At 51.1% G+C, this 20,121-nt stretch overlaps 1 protein-coding gene across 5 annotated transcripts in view; it reads left to right on the top strand.

Moving 5' to 3' along the window:
• Positions 1 to 1,440: 1,440 nt before the first annotated feature.
• Positions 1,441 to 20,121, top strand: part of ABCC5 (ATP binding cassette subfamily C member 5) — a 53,483-nt gene continuing 34,802 nt past the window's right edge. For all 5 annotated transcript variants that reach the window (XR_003570299.1, XM_027875393.1, XM_027875394.1 and 2 more), the window contains exons 1-5: positions 1,441 to 1,527; positions 5,312 to 5,495; positions 16,814 to 16,971; positions 17,193 to 17,348; positions 17,950 to 18,097. Coding sequence is in view for 4 of the 5 variants with exons in the window: in XM_027875393.1 (XP_027731194.1) it covers positions 5,367 to 5,495; positions 16,814 to 16,971; positions 17,193 to 17,348; positions 17,950 to 18,097 (591 nt within the window). In the remaining variant the exon portion in view is untranslated. The remainder of the gene's footprint in view (positions 1,528 to 5,311; positions 5,496 to 16,813; positions 16,972 to 17,192; positions 17,349 to 17,949; positions 18,098 to 20,121) is intronic.

Genomic DNA, 20,121 nt, shown 5'->3' with positions numbered 1-20,121 from the left:
TGGTGGTGGTGATGGTGATGGTGGTGGTGGTGGTGGTGGTGATGGTGGTGGTGATGATGGTGATGGTGGTGGTGATGGTGGTGGTGGTGGGGGTGGTGGTGATGGGGGTGGTGGTGATGGGGGTGGTGGTGGTGGTGAGGAAGGCATCTGTAGTAACTTACTAGGTATGCCAGGTGCTTACAAATATCATCTCACTTGATCCCCACAACAACCCTGTTATTATCCCCATTTTACAGTGGAGGAAAAGTGAGATTAAGTGACTTGTCTGGAGTCACACAGCTGCTAATTGTCCGCGGCCATTTCTTAACTCATGTCCAGTCTGACTCCATCCACTGGCCCACCTCACTGGCAGGCGCTGGGCCAACCTGATCGAGGGGAGGGTCCGAGTAACTCAGGCTCGGGGCTAGGCAAGGCCGAAGGGGAAATGAGAGCTCTTATCCAATTTGGATCTGTAGGACCTCCTCGGTGGGCTGGAGCCAGTCTGCAGGAGGTGGTCTCGTCCTTCCTTTGCTTGCCCTCCCTCTGCATCTATCAGGCTTTAGTAAGTCGTTTACCTGAAGATAAGGGAACAGCCATCTGGATCCCAGAAAAGGCAACCACCTCATTAACCGCCTTCCTCCGAAAGTGAGTCACAACGATCCACGTGGGCAGGAAGGTGTAGACTCACTCCTTCTCTACCTGCTAACGGCTGCAGTAAACTTAATACCGCCCCCCTGCTCCCAAGGTGATTGAAGGGAGGGACGGCGAGGCAGCTGCTCCTGGGAGCTACCAAGAAAGGCTTCCCGGAGGAGGTGGCCCCAGAGCAGAGTTTAGAAGGAAGACGGGATTCCACGAGTTCCAGGTGAGAGAATGCGCGTTCTAGGCATGTGTGGACAGCCCATCCAAAGGTATGGGGATGGCGGTCTGAGTGTCCTATGTGAGGTCACAAGGCAAAAAGGTCAGTTTGGCCAGAAGGTGGTGTGCGTGCAAGGAAGTGATGTGTGAGAAGACGGAAAAGGTAGCGCAGGATATCCCAAGGGCAATAGGGAGCCATTGCAGCTTTAGGAGCTGGGGAGTGACTGGTTAAAGCTCTGCTTTAGCAATCTCACTTTGGCAGCTGTGGGGAGGAAAAACGGGGGAGAGGGGCTGCTACTATGGTCCTGCCCACCCAAAGTCGGAGGTCCTAGGACTTTCACGCAGGCGTGTCCCACTTTAAGATTATTCACACTACCGCAACAGCCATACCTCCTCCCCCTCCCCAAGTGGATTGCTGGGGCGGAGCGTTGTGAGGGCGGGGCCGCCGGCCCCTTTTCCATCCCTCCCCAGCGCCTCCTGGGAAATGTAGTCCGGCGCCGGGAGACGGAGGGCCGCACCGAGCCCCAGGCGGCGCCCCGCTGAGACTACACTTCCCGGCAGCCATCGGGGAAGCACTCAGCACAGTGCGCAGGCGCGGCGCGGCGGCATCGGCGGCCGGGGCCGCTATAAGGGCTTGTTTTTGCTCCGGGGCTGATGCTCGGCTGTCGGTCTGACGGCCGCTGGTGGGGGCAGGTAGGTGGCGCTCGCTGGGGCGGGATGAAGGGCGGCTCTGGGGCCCGTCCGCGGGCTGAGACCAACGGACCTGGGATCCATCTAGGTTCTGTGGCGGCAGGCGCGGGTAGGAGCAGCAGCCGGAACCGGCGCTGGGCTGGGCTCCCGTCGCGCAGCAGCCCCCGGCCACTTCGCGGTCCCGCCTGGGCCCCGGCCCGCGGAGGAAGCGGCGGCCTCGGGCCTCTGGGCGCGGGGCTTGGGGGTTCCTTGGTCTCGAGCCGCGGGGACGGAGCCGGCCGGGCCGGGAAGGCAAGCGGGAGAGGGGGGCTGGAGGCGCGCTCCCGGCCGCGGCCGCCAGAGGGCGCCGCGCCCGCGGCCATTGCCCATCCTGGGGGAGGCGGGGGCGGAGGGGAGTTTGAGCGAGGCCTCCCTCCGCGCACGCGCCTCCGCCTTAGCCCCAACTCCCTCCGACCCCCGCCCCCGTCTGCAGGTCTGCGCGCCTGCGCACGCGCCTCCTCCCGGCCGCCGGCCAGTGCGCGAGCCCCTGGACCGACCCTTCTACCCCCTCCCCCATCCTTCCCCTCGCGGGGTTGGGGGGGGCCACGAGGGCCTCCAGGCCACCCCACCCCTCCCATTTTACGGCTGGGGAAACTGAGGCCCAGAAAGCCCGGGTGCCGGGGGCAGGGAAGGCCCAAGTAGTAGCGCTTGGGCTTTGAGCCTGCGGCTCGCCGGCTTCAGGGATGGCCAGAAAGGGGGAAACTGAGGCTCCTACACACACTCCGTCCCCCTGCTTAGATTCCGAGGCTCGGAGCCCGTGAGGGCCCAAACTGAGCCCCTAAAGGGCCCCACCCCCCCATTTTGTGCTTGAGGCAACCGGGAGGTGCCAGGCCCGGCTCTTCAGTTCCTAGGATGGGGGGGGGTCTTGGGGATCACCCAGCCCTCCCACCCCCTTCCCCAAAGCTGGCGGGAGGGGGGGGGTGGGCTGAGCAAGCGTAAGGAAGGGGCATCCGCAGGGCCCGAGAAGGGGCCTGTCCAAGGTCACAGCTGCCCCCCAGGAGGGGAGGGTCACCCCCCCCCCGGGGACAGCTGGGCAGGGCCAGCGGGGGCACAGCCCTCCAGTTGGAGGCCCACGGGCCACTCCTTTGGTGCCCTTCATCTTGGCCTGGGTTACAGATCCAGGCGGCATTTGGCTTCTGCCCAGGTCTCCTGCCAGTGGCAGCTGCAGGTGCTTCACCTTAGGTGCCCCAGTCATCCTTCTGTGTTCTGGCAAGGTGATTAAAAGCAGGGCGGAGACCTGCAGACCTGGAGACCCTCCTGGCAAACTCCTATGGAGGACGGTCAGCCTAGCGGGCTCACCCAGGCATCAAGGCCCTGGATGTTTCTTCAACCCCAAGGTTTCCACCTTCCTGCTGCGGGGCACCCCGAAAGAAGGAGGAGGATGGCTACAGGCTTGTGAACAGATTGGGGGGCGGATGGAAGTGATGGGGATGCAGGATGAGGTGGACAGCTGTAATTGGTGTGGAGGCAAGGACACAGGCTTTCACAGCGATTGACTTTGATTTGGGTTAGTCAGGAAAGCCTTTATCCAGGCTTTGTCTGGGATTTCAGGGGAGGGAGGGGAGGCCCTGGCAGGGCAGAGGTAGATGGATTCCAGCTGGGGAGAAGGCTGTGGTGGAGCTTAACGTCTAGGAGGACACCCAGAGCTCAGGGGCAGAGAAAATCCTTGAAGCTGGGGGCTGTTTCATTTTGGCCGTTGTATCCCCAGCACCTAGCAAGCAATGCCTTCTTCAGAACAGCCGAGTAAATGCTTGTGGCCCTCACTAACACCCCCTGGGGGGCTGTTGCTCTCAGTTCTGGAGCCAGCAGTAAGGGGGCAGAGAGAAGTTAACTTGGCTCCTTCCCTTTCTTTGCCCAGGCTCCCCCATCTCTCCTTCCTCCCAGGCTCCCCAGCTTCCTGCAGGACTCAGCCTGCCGCCTCCTCCCCCGAGGCCGATTCTGATCTTCTTAGGGGGGTCCATGGCAGTGGGAGCCACTTCTGTTCGGTGGCTACCGTTCCCAAATCACTTTTTTAAAGCGAAATTTTATTCTACCTTCCCCACCGTGGAAAAAAGACAAAACTTTTGTAAAAATATGTGCAGTTAAGCAAAGCAAATTCCTACAATTACTTTGCATTTGCTTACTGAGCTTGTCATTTTCTCTCCTGCGGAATTAAGCCTCTTGCTCGGGGAGGGGGGCCTGGTCAGTGATAGACCTCTCAAGTTTTTAAACTTGCTTTTAGCAAGTCCTAACTAGGTGCATGGCATCACACTGTGCTGAGGGCTAGAGATGAATGAGTGGTCTGACTAAGGGAGGAATAAGCGATTGCATCTCTCCATGAATGTGGAAAGCTCCAGCTGATGTTGACCTTGTTTTATTTAGATGGAGAATGTCTTGACTTAGTTGGAATTTGGATGAATTGATAGACATCTGTGTGCTTCTTGTTCTGGCTTTCAGAACAAGATGTATTTTTGTATGTGAGAATTAGAGATTTTTTTCAAGAAGAAACCAGTGTCTGCCCTTTCCCAGGTGGTCCCGTGGTCCTCTTGGTGAGGACTGCTTTCTGGGGCCAGAAGGGTTACTGGGACCTCAAGCTGCAGTTTGGCTTGGGTCTGGGCACACAGGCCATCGAGCCTGCTCAGGTTATAGTTCAGGCTCGGCTGATTGGCATCGGGATCCTGAGAAGCCCTTGAGCTCCACCAAGCAGTGTGGCCAAGGTGACCCTTTTTAAGACAAGCGGCTTCACTGACTCAGATTACAGCAGTTGGCGCTGACCTCTGCAAGAGAAGCCTTCCTTACTGCTGTTGGTCCAACACCCTGTTTCTTTGAGGAAAAACATTCTGAGGTTTTGGAATCTGGTCTGTTTTATTTTAATAAAGAGGAGAAAGAAACAGTGGAATTGTGAACCTGAATGCCACCAAGTACTTCCTGTGTCAGCCAGGGGCTGTTGTAGAGAGGTGCTGCTTTTAGTAACATTGGGCTTTGGGGGTCTGGCAGAGTCCAGAGATGGGGAGGGGATGAAGCCTTGGGGAGATCAGAGTGTGCGGAAGGGCTCGTGATTGCAAATCGGCGCAGCCTAGATGGAGGGCGGGGGAAGAGCCTTCGGGTACTCCCCCTCCTTTTTTCTTTTCTTTCTTTCTTTTTTTTAACGTGAAGTGCATTGTCTTGGGTGATTGTGCTGGAGTCCTCCAGAAGGTGAGGCTCGGTAGGCTAGAGGATGCTCTTTGTGGCATTTCTCCCCGGATGTTTCTGGAGGGAGATCTTGCAGTCAAGGGAGGAGGCCTCAGGGAACTTTGGGTCCAACTGGCCTGCTCTGAGAGTGGGGTCTGGAAGGGCAGCTCGGGTACTTTTCCATCTCGGGATGATTCCAGCAGTTCTAAGCTCCTGTCATTAGTCATGCTTTAGGCTGATTTTATTTCAGTATTTCAAATATGCTGATGCATGAATAATGAGATTTGGGACTTTTCTAGACATTTTTCAATTTTTTTTTTTTTACTGGTAATTGGTATTACCTACCTGCTTGACTGACTTATTAATGTATTTTTCTGAATGTGTTTACCTAATTGAGATACCTGTAATCAAACTTAATTTGATCTTTAGTCACTGGGCTCCATTTTCCCCCCTTTTAAAATGAGAAGATAAAAGCGAAATATTTGTAGACCTTATTAAGGACAATGGCATCAGCTTTTCTTGTGGAAGGGATTTATAAAACCTTATTCCTTTGCTAGGAGCTTTAACAGACTTCCACTTTTAATGAAATCTTTTTCAGAAATTCTGAGGCAAAGCCAAGTGTCTGTGAACCCCAGGACTTTCTGTCTAAGAAGATGAAGGATATTGATATGGGAAAAGAGTATGTTATACCCAGTCCTGGGTATGGGAACGTGAGGGAGAGACCATCGTCCTCTGGACAGCACAGAGAGCATGAAGGAACCAAGTATGAGCAGACATATCCGGTGAGTTCTCCCCTCCCCCTACTCCCTTTTTAACCATCGGGGTCTTGGAAAGTACTCGGCTCTGGGTTGCATTTTAACATGTTCTGAACCTACCGGGTCACACAGCTAGCCTTGTACTTACCTCCGCACGGGAAGGATGCTAAATACAGATGCGCTGATATTTTGTTCCTTTTGTCCCGAACTGGGGAGTCTTATAGGGAATCTCTTCTGTCAAAGAGGTCGGCCTTCTTCTGCCCCCGTCCTGGAGACACTGGGCCTCTGCCTCGTGCAGTCTGTCTGGGTCAAGCTTGAGACTCGTCGACTCCAGGTCACTGTGGCCTGCTCCCTTTAGCAGTCGCTGAAGTTGATACCCACGTGTCGTTCTTATGCAGTGGCCTGGCCTACCCACCCACAGCGCCTTAGCACTCCTGCTCTCCCTCTTATTTGCCTTCCCCTCCTCCCCAAAAAAGTCACAGCAATAAAATCTGTGAAATCTAATTTTTCAGAATTTTAATTTAAGGAACAAAAATTGCATGGGCGGAGGAACATCCGTAAAATACTAATTTAGTCGAATAAAATTGGCACCCGTTGTTCTGTGCTTCCTTTGTTTTTAGTATACAAGCAGTTTATAGCAGGGTCAGATGTTACCTGTTATATAGGCAGGGATAGTCGCCTTTCTAAGTAAAATCAAACTTTTGTGACGCCTTCCCAAGGTAAGTGGTACAGAGGGTTTGGTATTGGAATCTTTGGAGAAAGGTGCAAGAAGAGTGGGGTTTCTTTGGTTAAAAGTCCTCTTTTTTGGGTGAGGATTAGTGAATTAAACATCTGACCTCTTAACGGATTGTACTTTCCTTTCGGAAGCAGCTGAGTTTGGGAAGGGGGAGCTTGTGACTTTTGTGGCAGAGGACTCCCCCGTCCTCTCCCAACACAGACCAGTCTCTTGGCAGGTGAGGGCAGAGTGGAGAGACTGACTTGTCAGGATGTTTTTGAAGGCTTAGATCGGCCTGACTTTAAAGTCCTCTTTCCAATACAGTTTGCCAGAGGGCATTTTCCCATACTTGTCTTGTTCCTGATTTTTAAGATTTATAATCACACTGGTCTAGTCCTAAGGTTTACTCCGTGAACCTTGGAGCCTCTACCAGAATCTGCAGCGTGTCTTGGTGAGAGTCTGCACTTGAACCCAGGCCTCTGTGGCTCTCTCCCCATGATGCCACGATGATCACTGACCGACAAACTCAGTGATAACACAGTCCATTCCCCTTCAGTCCTTGACAAAATGGATCCACATAAAATGCAATAAACAACTGCATGTGTTCTCGTCCCCTTTTTTAGCTCCTTTGGGGGCCTCCCCTTCAGCGTAGGTGTCTTTACTATATACAAAGAAAGTCAGTCTGGACAGTCCTGGTCTTCAGCTTCAGATCTGTGCAGGTCTGTTGCATCATTTGGTGGAAGTGATTCTGTGTCTCCCTAGACTGAAGGTGTTATTCTAACCTCATAGTAATCTACTATGTTACTGGGCCACCATTTAGCCATTTTCCATCGTTGAACAGAGATTCTTTTCTTCTCCTGAGGCAGCTGGGGATTGATGGGAGGTGTGGTGCAGATAGGACCTTTCCCTTTTTTTAGGGTGACCTCTTAGCAACAGCATCACCTAATTGTGAGCTTGGAATTCTTAAGAATTTATTTTTTACAATTCATCAAGCATTGAAGCACCTACTATGTGCTGGGCATCATAAGGTGGCAGGACCTGCTCTAAAGACACTCTTGGTCTTGCTGGGGCTAAACACTGTGTGTGTGTGTGTGTGTGTGTGTGTGTGTGTGTGTGTGTGTGTGTAAGGGGCATCTCCCCTTTTAAAAAAACAAGAATTCTTGTCTTTGGCTGAGACCTGTTTCTGCAGCCGATAAGACAATGTGCTGCTAAGAGTGACTTTTGTTATCAGAAGCATTCAGGTAACAGGAGTGGGGGAAGACCCTGAAAACCGCTATCTCTTGTTTTGTTTTGTTTTACTGAATGTGCTACAATTCTCAATTTTTTGGCCCCTACCCCAGGAGGGCTCATTTCTGTGATGTGTAAAATACTGAATTAGTTTGGCTGGAAGTAGCTAACATGATGATTGGGAAATCGGGAACCCTGAGTAGTCATGGAAATGGACAGTAAAAAGGCTGTCTTTAAATGGTGAAAATCTGTCTCGACTCTCCCCGCTCTCATTTTGAGATGCAGCATCTGCTTCAGGCAGATTCATTCTTGCCGTGTGTGGTGTTTGACAAGTGAATTCTTTCCCGGCCCAACGACCAGCCATGCTGTGAGGGCCGGAGGAGGGAACCAGTGAGGCCCCTCTTTGGGCCTTGCTGTTGGGTTCCCAGTTGAGTGTTACTGTTGAGTCTGTTTCCTACAGAGGAAGGGTTGGGGGGATCCTGGGAGGTCTGGATTTTCAGCCTTTGTAGTATTTTGTTTTCTTTTGGCTGCGGCTAGTGACACAGCAGAATGGCTTTTAGGATGAGTGGCCCTTTCCAGGGGCCTTGGGGAGCTCCACGTGTCACGTGGGATGGGCCGTCGCCGAAGCCTGGCTCTCCAGTGACCACCCAGCAGGGGGACCGTTGGGGGGAAGGCCTAGGGACTCCTCCAGGGTGTACAACTTGGGCCTTTGGGGACTGGTCTTGAGCACAGGCACCCTTTTCTTACGTAGCAGCAAGGAATGGCGAGACCTGGGGGCAGAATTGGAATGTGCTTCCTAGCAAAAGATGGGGAAACCCCAAAGTCAGCAGCTTGTTCTTTCCAAAACAGCAAGTGGGGCTGGGACCCGGCCTGTGTCCCACACTGCCCTGCTGCTGGCCAGTGGGCCTTCGCTCCTGAGTGACCTGCAGGCCTTCTTCAGTACTCTGGTATTAGTTATCGCTAAGTCCTTGTCTCCCTGTTAGAGTGGAAGCTCCTTGAGGGCAAGGGCTGGTTCATCTTTGAGCTTGTGTCCTGCAGCACCTAGCCCAGTGCCTGCCTTACTTTGTACAAGTATTTAATGAATGCTTGTTGGTTAATTGACTGATGTGAAGTTAACAAGACCGTGGTGAAAATGGGGGGCATGTGTGTAACCCTTGAATGCCTGCCAGGCGTTCCTTCCACCTCCCTGGGGAGGGAGGGAGGGAGGGAGTTGGCAGGTGAGGAAACAGCTGTGAGTGCCTTGCTCCAAGTCTTCTGTTCCATTGCTCTCCCTGGATCACGGCCCAGGGCTTGATCATGCTGGTTCTGCTTGCTGACTCACTCTGCCTCAGTTTATAGAAGTCAGGAACATTCACTTTTACATGCTTTTATATTTGTTTAGCTCTGTGCTTCCCTCTCACTTGTTTTTCTGCCACAAAAAGTATCTCAGAGCATGTTTTGTGTACAAGGGGGTGTGTCTGTCTTTGCCCTCTTTGGTCTATGGGATGTCGCTGGCAGTGGGAGCTTGGCGTCTTAGGTTTTGGCCATCTTAGTCGCCATCTTCGAGCAATATCTTCAGGCCTTGCTTGGCTTTTGAGCCAAGTTTCCTTTTTTTTTTCCCTCACATCTCTCCTCACTTTGAGCTCTTTTAGACCTTTCATCAGTCTCATCTGTCAGGCCAAGGGTCTTGCCTCCAGGAAGCTCTGGAACAGTGTTCTTAACCTTCCCGTCATCTGCACTCTTCAGAGTCATTGTTTTGTTTTGTTTTTTAATCCAGGGTTGAAGGAAATGCCAAATATTTGATACAGGTTAGTGAAAAGAAATGTTATTTTTCTCTCATTCAAAATGTTGCCCCCAGAAATCTCTCCATAAACCCCTGCTTGGGGACTCTGGCCCTTCATAACATGGAGACACTTTTTAGAGGCCGTGGCAGATCTCCTCCCATTGCCCTTCGTGAATAGGGTGTGAAGGGGTAGAGGCCCACCCCGACCCTTCTGGGAGTAAGCAGCAGATGATGCTGACTGCATGCCCTGAGATGCCGGCCTGGGGATTCTGATGTTTCAGATGACGTGCTTAAAGTGGGAACAGATTGGGCCGTATCCATCTCCTTTGACCCTCAGACAAGCTTCTAGGTTCCTTTCCAGATCCAAGCTTGGGGGAAAGAACCTTACAGCCCTGTGGCCAATTAAGGGTTATTAAGCCTCCCCCAAAGCTTGGATTAGTTCCTAATTAGCTCCATACCCAACAGGTGCCTTTGATTTCCTGCTTCTTAAATAAGAATGGACTTGGCTGTAATGAGCTTTTTTTTTTTTATGAGAGGAAATATAATACTGTGGGAGTGCACCCTCCCCACCCCAACCCTGATTGCCCAATCAGTGCCCTGCATGTAGCAGAGGGCACCTGGCGTGAGGCTAAAGGCCTTTTATTCTCTTGATAACAAAATTAATTTGCCCTATTTGCCAGTTGGATCATAGAAGTAAACAGAAGGGGAAGAAAAAAATTATAAATTGGGGGAAAGGGCCATAATATAGTTAAATTATGAATGCTCGATAAAATTTAATTTAAAATATTGAATTAGGGGAAAATAAAATTGGTCAAAATGTTAAATAACAGTTCCATATGGCAAAGAAAAGCAACAAGGATAAGAGAAATTTCAGAAAAATATTTAGCTCTGATAAAAATTGACAGGATGTTGTCATTGGTGACCCTTCTGTGGCCTGGCTCAGTAGTGGAGGGATAGGAGCTGGTTGATGAGAGGGAATGAATGAGAAGCTGCCTGACCCAAATGCCTGGGGTCCTTAGGGTAGCTGGTCACAGCGGACCACTGCTGGGTGGACCCTTGGCTGTTGCTGGGACAGTTACCCACTGGCAGAAGCTTTTTCTAGGGCATTAGGCTGTATGTACGAGGTAAGAGGCACCAAGATAATCTTATCCTTTGACCAAATAATTGGTCACATCCTTAGTATCATAAAGGGGGAAAAGACTTAGCTCTTCAGAAATACATGGGAGGAATAGTTTGCAAGAGTTGTAAATGAATTGAGCCTGCTTCAGATCCCAAATAGAGAATGTAAATGAAAGGGAGTCTGGGCCTCTCTCTGGCCTCTGCCTCATTGAATCCTTGATTTCCTTCAAGCTTCTGCTGTTGCCCGGTGTCCTTAGCCTCTTTCTCTTTGCCCTTTATTCGGTATCTAAGTTCCATTCATGGCCTATCTCCCCAGCCCCAAGGCTTATAAACACCTTGTTTGCTTGGCACATCCTACAGGATGATAAATACTTGAGGAGTGATTGGCTATGCAAATTGGCAAAGACGGGCCCCCATAGTGGTACTGGGAATTGGGCCCGGCCTTCTGGGACGTCAGTTTGAATTTTGTAGGAAAAGGAACTAAACTGTCCATACCCTTTGATCCAGGCAGCTCAGCACTGGGCTTTTTATGGTGTGGAACTAGAGGCAAAGAAAAAGCCGCCTTGGGGCAAAGACTTGGAAACAGCTGAGTTCACAAGCGTGTGGAAATGCAATGGATGGTTATGGTACAGTAAAGAAGGCAGGAAGATTTGTAGGAACTGATGTCATTTCATAAATGGGGGAACCGAGGTGCATCGAGGGAAGTCTTCTAGAGTGGCCTGTGCCCAGCAGAACAAGTGCCAGCTGAGCTTCCCCAGGCCCCATGGGACTTCCTGTCACAGAGGCCTGTGGGTCTGGCCAGGCGGGCCAGACGGGGGAGGGACCTTCATGGGCCACTTCTAACAGCATTTGCTTGCTCCTCTTCTGGGCCTGGCAGAGAATTCCTTTCCGGAAGGTCATGGCATTTGACCTCCCTCCTTGCTCCCACACACCATGTGTGTAACCTCCAGTCTGTGCACTAGCTGTTCATCTGCCCTCTGATCCCTCAGTTCTAATAAAAACATACTGAAGGCCAGATATGTGCTGGGCATGTCCTGGGCCAGGTGCCAGGGATAACATTCTCCCTACACCCCCCCAACCAGCTTCTGCCTCCAAGGAGCTCCTAGGAGTTTGTGTGAGATACCGTGGACAAATTATTCTGCTACAAGTAAAGGAAAGAGAAGGGCCTGAGGTGGGGGTGGGGGGTGGCAGGAAGATCTGAGGTGAAGAGGGAGTACATTTGAAGCATGGGGGTGAGCTCGTGAAAGGGGGAACCCCAGGGATCCACCCCCTTGGTTTTACAGATGGGAATGTTGGAGCCTGAGAGAGTTGTTAAATACCAGTCACCGGTGTCCTAAGTGGGGGAGGGGAGGACTGGACACGGGCAGGTCTTCTGACATTGGATGTATTGCTAAAGTGGATCCTCCCGTCAGAAGTCTCACGCTGTCTTAAGGCATAGCCACAAAACCCCTCGGAAATACCAGGTGCTCCCCACATAATCCTGGACCTGTTATGACATTACAAATGAATATTTAGGGGCTGATAATCAGCCCTTGTTTGTGGGCTATCAGGCATGAGATTACTATTTGTTTATCAAACAATAGAAATGCTATTTGCTCTCCTTGGGTTTTTCTTTTCTACAAATTTTATCCTAACACCTGAAAGCAAACACTTTAGTTGTTTGCTAAGATTAAGATTCCGGTTTTCAAAACAAGGAAGTTATTTTGTTCTCATACCTACCAACGCCCAGGGGAAGGCTAAGTCACTAAGGTTGTTGGTACTAAGTGTGGGCAGGACAAGCCCCTCCCTGCCTGGCAGCTTCCTTGACGGTAATTTGGCTGGAGAGTATGACCACATAAAACACTGCTTTGAGCTTCAACGTCTTAAATCAGCACATGTCCGAGCCAGTTCTCTGAGGGGATCAGGAGTTTTACCAGGAGCCCATTGTGTGCCAGGCACCATCCTGGATTCTGGGGACAGAGAAAAATGAATGGCCCTTTCCCTCAGGGAGCTTGCTTTGTAAAGGGTGATGACAGGTAGAACAGGTACATACTCAATATATTCAAAATAGAAAACAAGATCATTTAGGGGAGCACATACCAGCAGTTAAGGTGGATCAGGAAAGGCTTGTGTTTGAGACAGGGTTCGGAACAGAGCTTTGAAGGAAACAAGGTGGGGGTGGGGGCAGGGCACAGCCTGTGTAAGCTCCCAGGGAAGGTTGATGGAGGTGGTGCTTTGGGGGAATGAGGCGAAGGGCTGCTGATTGGGTAGATTGAAGAGTGCACAGAAGGGAGGAATGTGTTTGCCTGGGGTGCCCCCCTCCAGGTGGAGCAGAGGACCCCCAACCACTGGTGCCCGCCCTCCCAAGCCACCTGGTATTTCACTGCTCAGCATTTTTGTATGTGCTTAGTGGCTTTGCCATTGGAATGTAAGCTCATTGTGAGGGGGATTGTTTGGTTCGTGTGTAGTACTAGGATCTCTGACACCCGGAATGATGCCTGGCAGGCACATCGGTGCTTATGTGACTGAGTAAGACAGAAAAGGTAGGTGGGAGCCATGAAGTACTTTAAATGCTGGGGAGTTACTATTGATTCTCGGTAACAGAGAGCCCCTGCAGGTGACTGAGCCAGGCTGCCACGTGGTTGGCCCTCTGCTGTAGCCATGCCCAAGCTGCGCCCTGCCTGGGAAAGTGATCGTTTGGTAAAATAAACAAAAACCCCAAATGATGCCTGGAATTGAAGACGATACCTAGGGTTTGGTCCAACCACTCACTCGGTTGGAATCCTTTCTTGGCTGCCAGTTACCATGCAGAATAATTTGTTCTTTCAGACTCCTAACTTGGCCTTTGATCTATATGATGACCTGCCTAAGCCACCTCTTCAGACTTGGCTCCTGGTCCCTTACATGGTGCATTTCCTCCTGTCTGCTTGGGTCTACCCTTGCTGTCCCTTGGTGTTTTCCTGTTTGTCTTTGCCGATGGCCTCTTCCTCCTGCCTCTCCTCCTCCTGGAGTGCCTTTTTATTTCTGTAGCGAGTCAGATCTTCCAGACCCAACTGAATTCTGGAGTCACCTGAGCCCCGGGTGATTTTTCCCTGAAGTCATAACAGTGTTGATTCCACTTTGACAGTATCTTATACTTGCTCTGACCTCTGTCACAATGTCATGTTTGTCCTTACAAGTACGCTTGTATTGCTTAACTTTTCATCTTTTTAGGTGTCCATCCAATCTGACTATCATGTCCTTCTGTGATTGCTTGTAGCTGTTTCTATTTCATTCTAGAGCTCCTTTTTAAATTCTAAGCTTAAACAACAAATACAAATAATTTAAGTAAATGAGTTTAGTCGATTTTCAGAATTATCCTGCTTGTCTGTTTCCTTCTGGCCTTCTGTTTCTTCTTTCGTTTAAAAATGTTTGAATGACCTTTTGTTTTTTGGGGGCGACCTTATTGCCAGCCTTCCCTCCCTCCTATTAAAAAACAATTCCTGTGTAACAAATGTGTGGTCAAGAAAAGGAAGCCCCACATCGCTCCTGTCCAGAGATGTGTGTCTCGTCGAGCACCTTGCGTCTGTTGTCTAGTCTGGGAAATGGGGAGCTTGCTTCCTCACTGGCCCTGTGGAACTGTGTGGTTGGTCTTTCAAGGTGGTCATTGCAGATGATAACATTGTTGTTCTCCTGGTTCTGTTCATTTTACTCTATAGTGAGTCTTCCCAAGTTTCTCTGAAACTGCCCCTTTCATTATTCCTTATGGTTACACTAATATTCTGAGTTTCTTTATTTTTTCCTAGTTAGGCTGTCCATGGAGCGAGAAGAGCGCCGACCCTCCTTAGCAGGAGGGAACGTTGGGCATCTTTTCCACTGTCTTCTCAGTCTGATCATGTTGGTGTTTATTAATTTGGGATTAAGTTCTACTGGACAGAGACCTGTTCTCTTTTGAGCATTTAATTGGTTTCTGTGTATTATTTATGGTGTGTACTAAGAGGCTGTGTTTGAAAGGCCTGTTAATTGTTCCCAAGTCTCTGTTTCAATATAACTTTAAATTATTCTGAACTTCAAGCTGTTTTCAAGGATGTACAATCATGAATGAGAACGTTTCATTAATATCAAGAAATAAATGTGCACAAGGCTGACTTGGTGAGTTCACATTCCTGAAACGGCAGGAAAAAAAGACCTGGATGTTTTCCGCTTTGGGCCGCACAGTGGGATTCTCCACACCAGATCTTGGTTTTCTTCTTATTGACGTTGCCACTTCCCTCTTTACGCACATTAGAAAATCCCTTGGAAAGAAGACGTTCGTCTCTTCCTCTGTTTTGTGGTAGAAAGAATGGTGGGTCTTGGAGTCGTGACCTTGGGCAAGCTATCAAACCTTGCAGAGTCCCTGTCCCTTTATCTGTAAGGGGAGGACTGGATGACCTCGAAGGTCCCTTCCGGCTCTGAAATCATGGCTGGTTGAGGGTCAAGGATGGCCAGCTTCCTGGCCACTCACCGAGAAGGCTCTTCACGACAGAACTCTGGCTTCATTGTTTTGTTGGAAGTGAGTAGTTGCAGTCCAACAGCCATTTGGAACGCTCAGCGATTCAGTGATACTCCAAGAGTGGAGGGAGCTTGGAAAGCCCTTGCCTACGTGTATGCAGGGGGCCTGCACCGCAGAGTGGGAGTCCTCTTCTCCAGCTCCCTCGCCGTAACTGTGAATGTAATACGTACTTACAGACACGTGTACAGATGCCTGTGTTAGACTGTTTGTCCCTTCTTTCATAGCGTTCACTTTGGCTTCTCGTCCCCATCTCTCACAGTCACAGAATGGGAGCTGGAAGGGGGTCTGCAGTTGACCCGCCAGCTCCAAAAGCGGCCCATTATGCTTTTGCAGAGCTCTGGGTTTTAAGAAGTTGTTCCTTATGCCTAAATTTCCCTCTTTAGACGTTCTGGCTTTTGCTCCTAATTCATTCTTTTGAGGCTAAGCAGAGCAAGGCTTTTTAGTTCTTAAAATGGGTGTTTGAAGCTCCTTACGATGTTTTCTTTTTTACGTTATTGTTCTGATTCTAATTAATCCTTGTATCTGTTGATACAAGTGTTCTCCTCTCTCTCTCTTCCACTCCCCTGGTTTGAGTTCAAGGCTCCCCAGCACACTGGGTCATGGGTCGTCATTTGGCAATCCAGAGCTGGAAGGGATTGAAGAGACTGAAGGCTGGGATGGTGGAGGACTGCCTGGGTCACCCACCTGATGAATGGCAGCTGCCTCTGGGCAGGCCCACGGCATAACAATGTGGTGCCTTGTCCGGAGCACAGTACTTGGGTCCAAGAAGAAACTCTCTCACTTCCAAACAGCCCCCAGAGCACCTCTTGCAGAGCAGTCTTCACATCCCGTCACTTGGGGAGTGTCCATTGTACAGTGTGGACTCACACGGATGGCTTGCTTGTTAGCAAACCCCGTACCCCGTTCCCCAGACCCCACTAATCTGCGAGCCTGGCCTCGTGTGACTCGTTCTCAGGGGATCCAGGCTGACTCTTTTCTACCTGTTCGTTCATTCTTCCTTTAACATCGGCTAGAATCAAGCTGAGAAGCGAAGTCTCAGTCTTGGGGCGTTCCAGAACACTTGCTCCCCAAGACTGCCCCTAAGCCAGCTCTAAAGGGAGGCCCAGTTTTCCAGGGGTAACCTCACTGCCTCGCTCTGCCAGAGCCTCTCTGGTAGGTTTCTGTCCCCATTCAAAGGTGACTTCTTTCTTGGTCCCTCCCAGAAATTTAATTTAATTATTAATCTGTTTAGAAATTTTGCCTGGGTGCAGTGGATAGAGCACTGGCCCTGGAGTCAGGAGGACCTGAGTTCAAATCGGGCCTCAGACATATAATACTCTCTAACTGTGTGACTCTGGGCAAGTCACTTAACTCCAATCACCTCACCAAAAAAAAACCAAAAACAACAAAAAGAAATTTTGCCTGGGCTCCGCATCAAGCGCTACCTTCATGTTTTCTTCCCCGTTGTATTTGAGCCCATTTTTTCCTGAATGTCCTTGGATTTTGTGTTAGATTTCCTAGATGGTTTTGACCTGTAACCCAGAGGGACAGAGGTCATCCAGACCGTGGCTCACTGGGCTGGAGAACTCTGGGCTCCTGGGTGGAGAGCCAGGCTTTCCCCGTTGGTATTTGGGCAGTCAAAAGTCACTGGTAGATCTGGGTGGGTTTCCTGACCCAAATACACCTTGATCTGCCTAGTGCCAGGGAGGGGATGCAGATTTTACTTTCTCTTAACCACCTGTGTGGTTGTTCATTCTTTCAGTGAGCACGATCAATTGTATACTGATAGACTTATGAGGCCCCTTCTCCAGGTCCTCAGGCACTTGGGTTAGGTATAGAAATGGGAAGTTTGAGGTTGTTAACATGTTGTAACAGATCCCACGATAAGCGAAATCGCTCCTTTGCCCACTCAGCTGCTTGTCCATCCCTGTGGAGGCAATGTCCTGAGTTGCTCTGTTAACTTCCCCTGCATTTCTTCCTCTTTTTGATGCCTGAGAACCTGCTTTTGTCTTTCTCCCTTTGTCTGCAAACAGTCGGAATGCCAGGATGCCCTGGAAATGGCAGCCCGAGTAGAAGGCCTCTCACTGGACGTCTCCATGCATTCCCAGCTGAGATTCCTGGACAGTGAGCATCCCAAGGGGAAATACCACCATGGCCTAAGCGTCCTGAAACCCTTTCGGACTACTTCCAAGTAAGAACTTGGGCTGCTCACCCCCTTCAGTGATGGAGTGCCAGAGGCCTTTTTAATTAAAAAAAAAAAAAAGGTTTTATTTAGACAACTGGGAACAGTATTAGATGATTTGGAGGCCCAGTGTTGTCTGCAGTGGGGGGCTTTTGTTGGCTGCTGCTGCACTCTAGATGTCTGGCTTGTTTGCCATTCTGGTGATTTTTTTAAACGTTTTCTCTCCATAGACACCAGCACCCAGTAGACAATGCTGGGCTTTTCTCCTATATGACCTTTTCTTGGCTCAGCCCTCTGGCTCTCGTGGCTTACAAGAAGGGGGAGTTATTAATGGAACATGTGTGGTCTTTGTCCAAGCACGAGTCTTCTGAAGTGAACTGCAGAAGGTAGGAGCCTCTGGTCCACCCTCGTCCTCCCTCCCTGCATCTGGATGCAGCCCTTGGGCCTTTAGCAGTCAAGCTAGCCTCTTGTGGGGTTGGGCGGGAAGGTGGCCTGGGCTCCCCCGGGATCTTTGCTTTGATCTTCTTGACCTCCTCTTCAGCTCTTCTCTCTGTTTTAACCAAGGGCTTTCTCTCTCTCTCTCAGCCCCGCTTCTCCTGAGTCGGCAGGGAGGTTATGTTGCTGCATTGGGTGGTAGCCGCGCGCTACGATAAACATTGAGTTTTTGGTTTTACGCTTTACTGCAGGATCCTTCAGAAAGGGATGGGGACCCTGGAGAAAGGAGGAGGGTCTTGTCCCCAGCCCCATTATCCTCAGGACTAGTTGTGATGGGTGGAGGAAAGGGCTTTGGGCTTGGATTTCTCTAGAGATTCCAGAGAGAGGGTGCTTCCCGGGGCAGACTTGTAGTTGCCCGGGACAAGCCTGTGCAGGTGAGACTTTGTCCTTCAGTCCCGGGAAGGAGAGTTTGTCAGTCCAGTCCTGAGGGAGCTTAGGGTCGGTGTCCTCCCTGGGAGAGATGGGTAACGGAGGACCTGTGCCCTTGTCAAGACTAGAGAGGCTGTGGCAAGAAGAGGTGAACGAAGCTGGGCCTGAGGCTGCCTCCCTCCGAAGGGTTGTGTGGATCTTCTGCCGCACCCGGCTTGTCCTTTCCATCGTGTGCCTGATGATCACGCAGCTGGCTGGCTTCAGCGGACCAGTAAGTCAGACCCATCCTTTCTCACAGTCACCCAGGGCCCGGCACCTGGCCAGCGCTAACGTTCTCCAGTTCCATTGCAGGGCTTGCGCATCCGCTCGGGCTAGTTAGTGACTTTTAGGGAGCCCTCAGCCTGTGGAAGGGAATGACTGTGGTTGGCGTGAGTGGCGGTCTTTCCGTAGCCGGTGAACCCTTCCCTGGATGGACAGGCAGAAGGATGGAAGGGCCGGGGTGCTGCAGAGGGAGCCCGGCTCCTCTGAGGGTGAAGCCCTGTGGTTGTGTTTTGACTGGACCATCGTCTCTGGTAGCGTGTGTTGGCATTGAGTGAAAATCTTGGTTTTGGAAGTCAGGGTAGTGAGGCCGAAAGCAGAGGTGGGCTGTGAGGCTGCCTGGCTAGCGAGCGAGTGAGCCCCGCTCGAGGGGCTGGCCTGAGAGGCTGTCATCGGTGCTTCCCCGGGCCGGCCACAGAGCCTGGCTCACCGGAGCTGCCGGGTTGCCGTGGAGCCGGTGGGGCCGAAGGCGCGGCAGTGGCCAGGTGGGCGCTGCCAGCCGCTCCTCTGACACTGACGCCTCCTCCCTGGTCACCGGTTTTGTGCACCTGCCGTGCCGATTGTCAGTGGAGACCTTGATTAAGTTGATTCTCCACCAACTTGCCTTGAGGCCCAGGAGCAGTAATACTGCTGTAGTGTGCCTTGCCCAGGTGGGGTAAGCTGGAGGTTCGTGACCTGGGTAAGTACCCACTTGCCGTGCATGGTGACCTAGGCTCAGGCACTTCCAGGTGGTTTTGTTCCTTGTTAATTGTAATTCAGAGTTTTGCCCTGTTCCCTGGAACAGAGAATTGCTTTTCTTGACGGTAAAAATACTTTGGCGTAAATCAGAGCCCGCGGTGCCGTGTAACCGGGTGTAATGTCATTGACCATACTCAGCAGAGGTTTAAATAGGACTGACCGTCTTCCCCAAGAAGAGCTTCTGTCATTGCTTCACTCCAGGGGCTGGGAACTGCGCTCCTCTGGCGTGCGGAGTTCCCTCAGCGGGGCGCCCTGCTAGTCCCCTCCTCCCGTTCTGATTCGGGCTCTCCCGGCTGGATGGCCAGTACAGGTCATGTCGGGGAAACATCCAGGCGTTGTGGGGGCTCTTTTCTAGTGCATGTTCAGTCGACTTGAACCCCTGCATAGGTGTTCTCTCAGGCCAAGTGCATTGGGGCACCAACTTTGGGTCAGCCCATCCATTCACCAGTAAGATCTGAGAGCGCTCTCACTTTTCAGAGGGGGGAGTGTTCTCCCTCCACCTGCCAGCTCTGGTAAGCGGTGCTATCTGGCCAGAGCTGTCTAGCTAACATCCCATCCTTGTGCAGAAGGAAATCCTTGACAGCCCAAGGCCGGGCCGCGTCCACTCATGCTCAAAATATAACTAATGGAAACATTTGGTACAGATTTAGACCTGAATTGCCATTTTAAGAAATGGAAATGTCAGTGAGCGATGCCAGGAGTGAGGCCAAGAATGTGCATTGGCACTGGGCACAGGTGTATGCCCTCCTGCATCTCTTTTTTGGGGGTGCACCCATTTGGATCTTTGGGCACACTTTTTTCCAACTTGAATAAACTGAAGCCTTAAGCTAGAATGTGCGAAAAATTTGTCTACCAGTCATGCAAAGTGTCTTTATTGCCTTCCCTCCACTGGGCAACGGATAGCCTGTCATTAGGCCAAGACACAATGAAACCCAATGCTTTTTAACCTCTGGCTTCCTTACTCTGGCTTTTTTTCAAGCTAATGAGCTCATCCCAGAGGCATTGTGGGTGTCTTCGTGCCAGAATGGCTCTCCAGGGGCTTCTGAAGCCCAGCAGTGTGGGTGGAGAGATGGCCACTGTCTTTAAGATGTGACGGTCCTGGCCTGTGGCACCCCGCAGTGCCCGATGCCTCTGCTTTTCAGCGGCACTTTTTGAGCCTTTCTGGATCAGTTGCCCTCTCAAATCCAGTCCTGCCCAGGGACTCATGTGGAAAGGCTTAGCATTCACCCTGTAGATGTT

This window comes from Vombatus ursinus, unplaced genomic scaffold (genome assembly GCF_900497805.2).
Source record: "Vombatus ursinus unplaced genomic scaffold, bare-nosed wombat genome assembly UNPS02014808.1, whole genome shotgun sequence".
In the NCBI taxonomy this organism is placed as follows: domain Eukaryota; kingdom Metazoa; phylum Chordata; class Mammalia; order Diprotodontia; family Vombatidae; genus Vombatus; species Vombatus ursinus.
The sequence above is the reverse complement of the archived record's forward strand: the minus strand, read 5'-3'. Positions and strand labels throughout refer to the sequence as shown.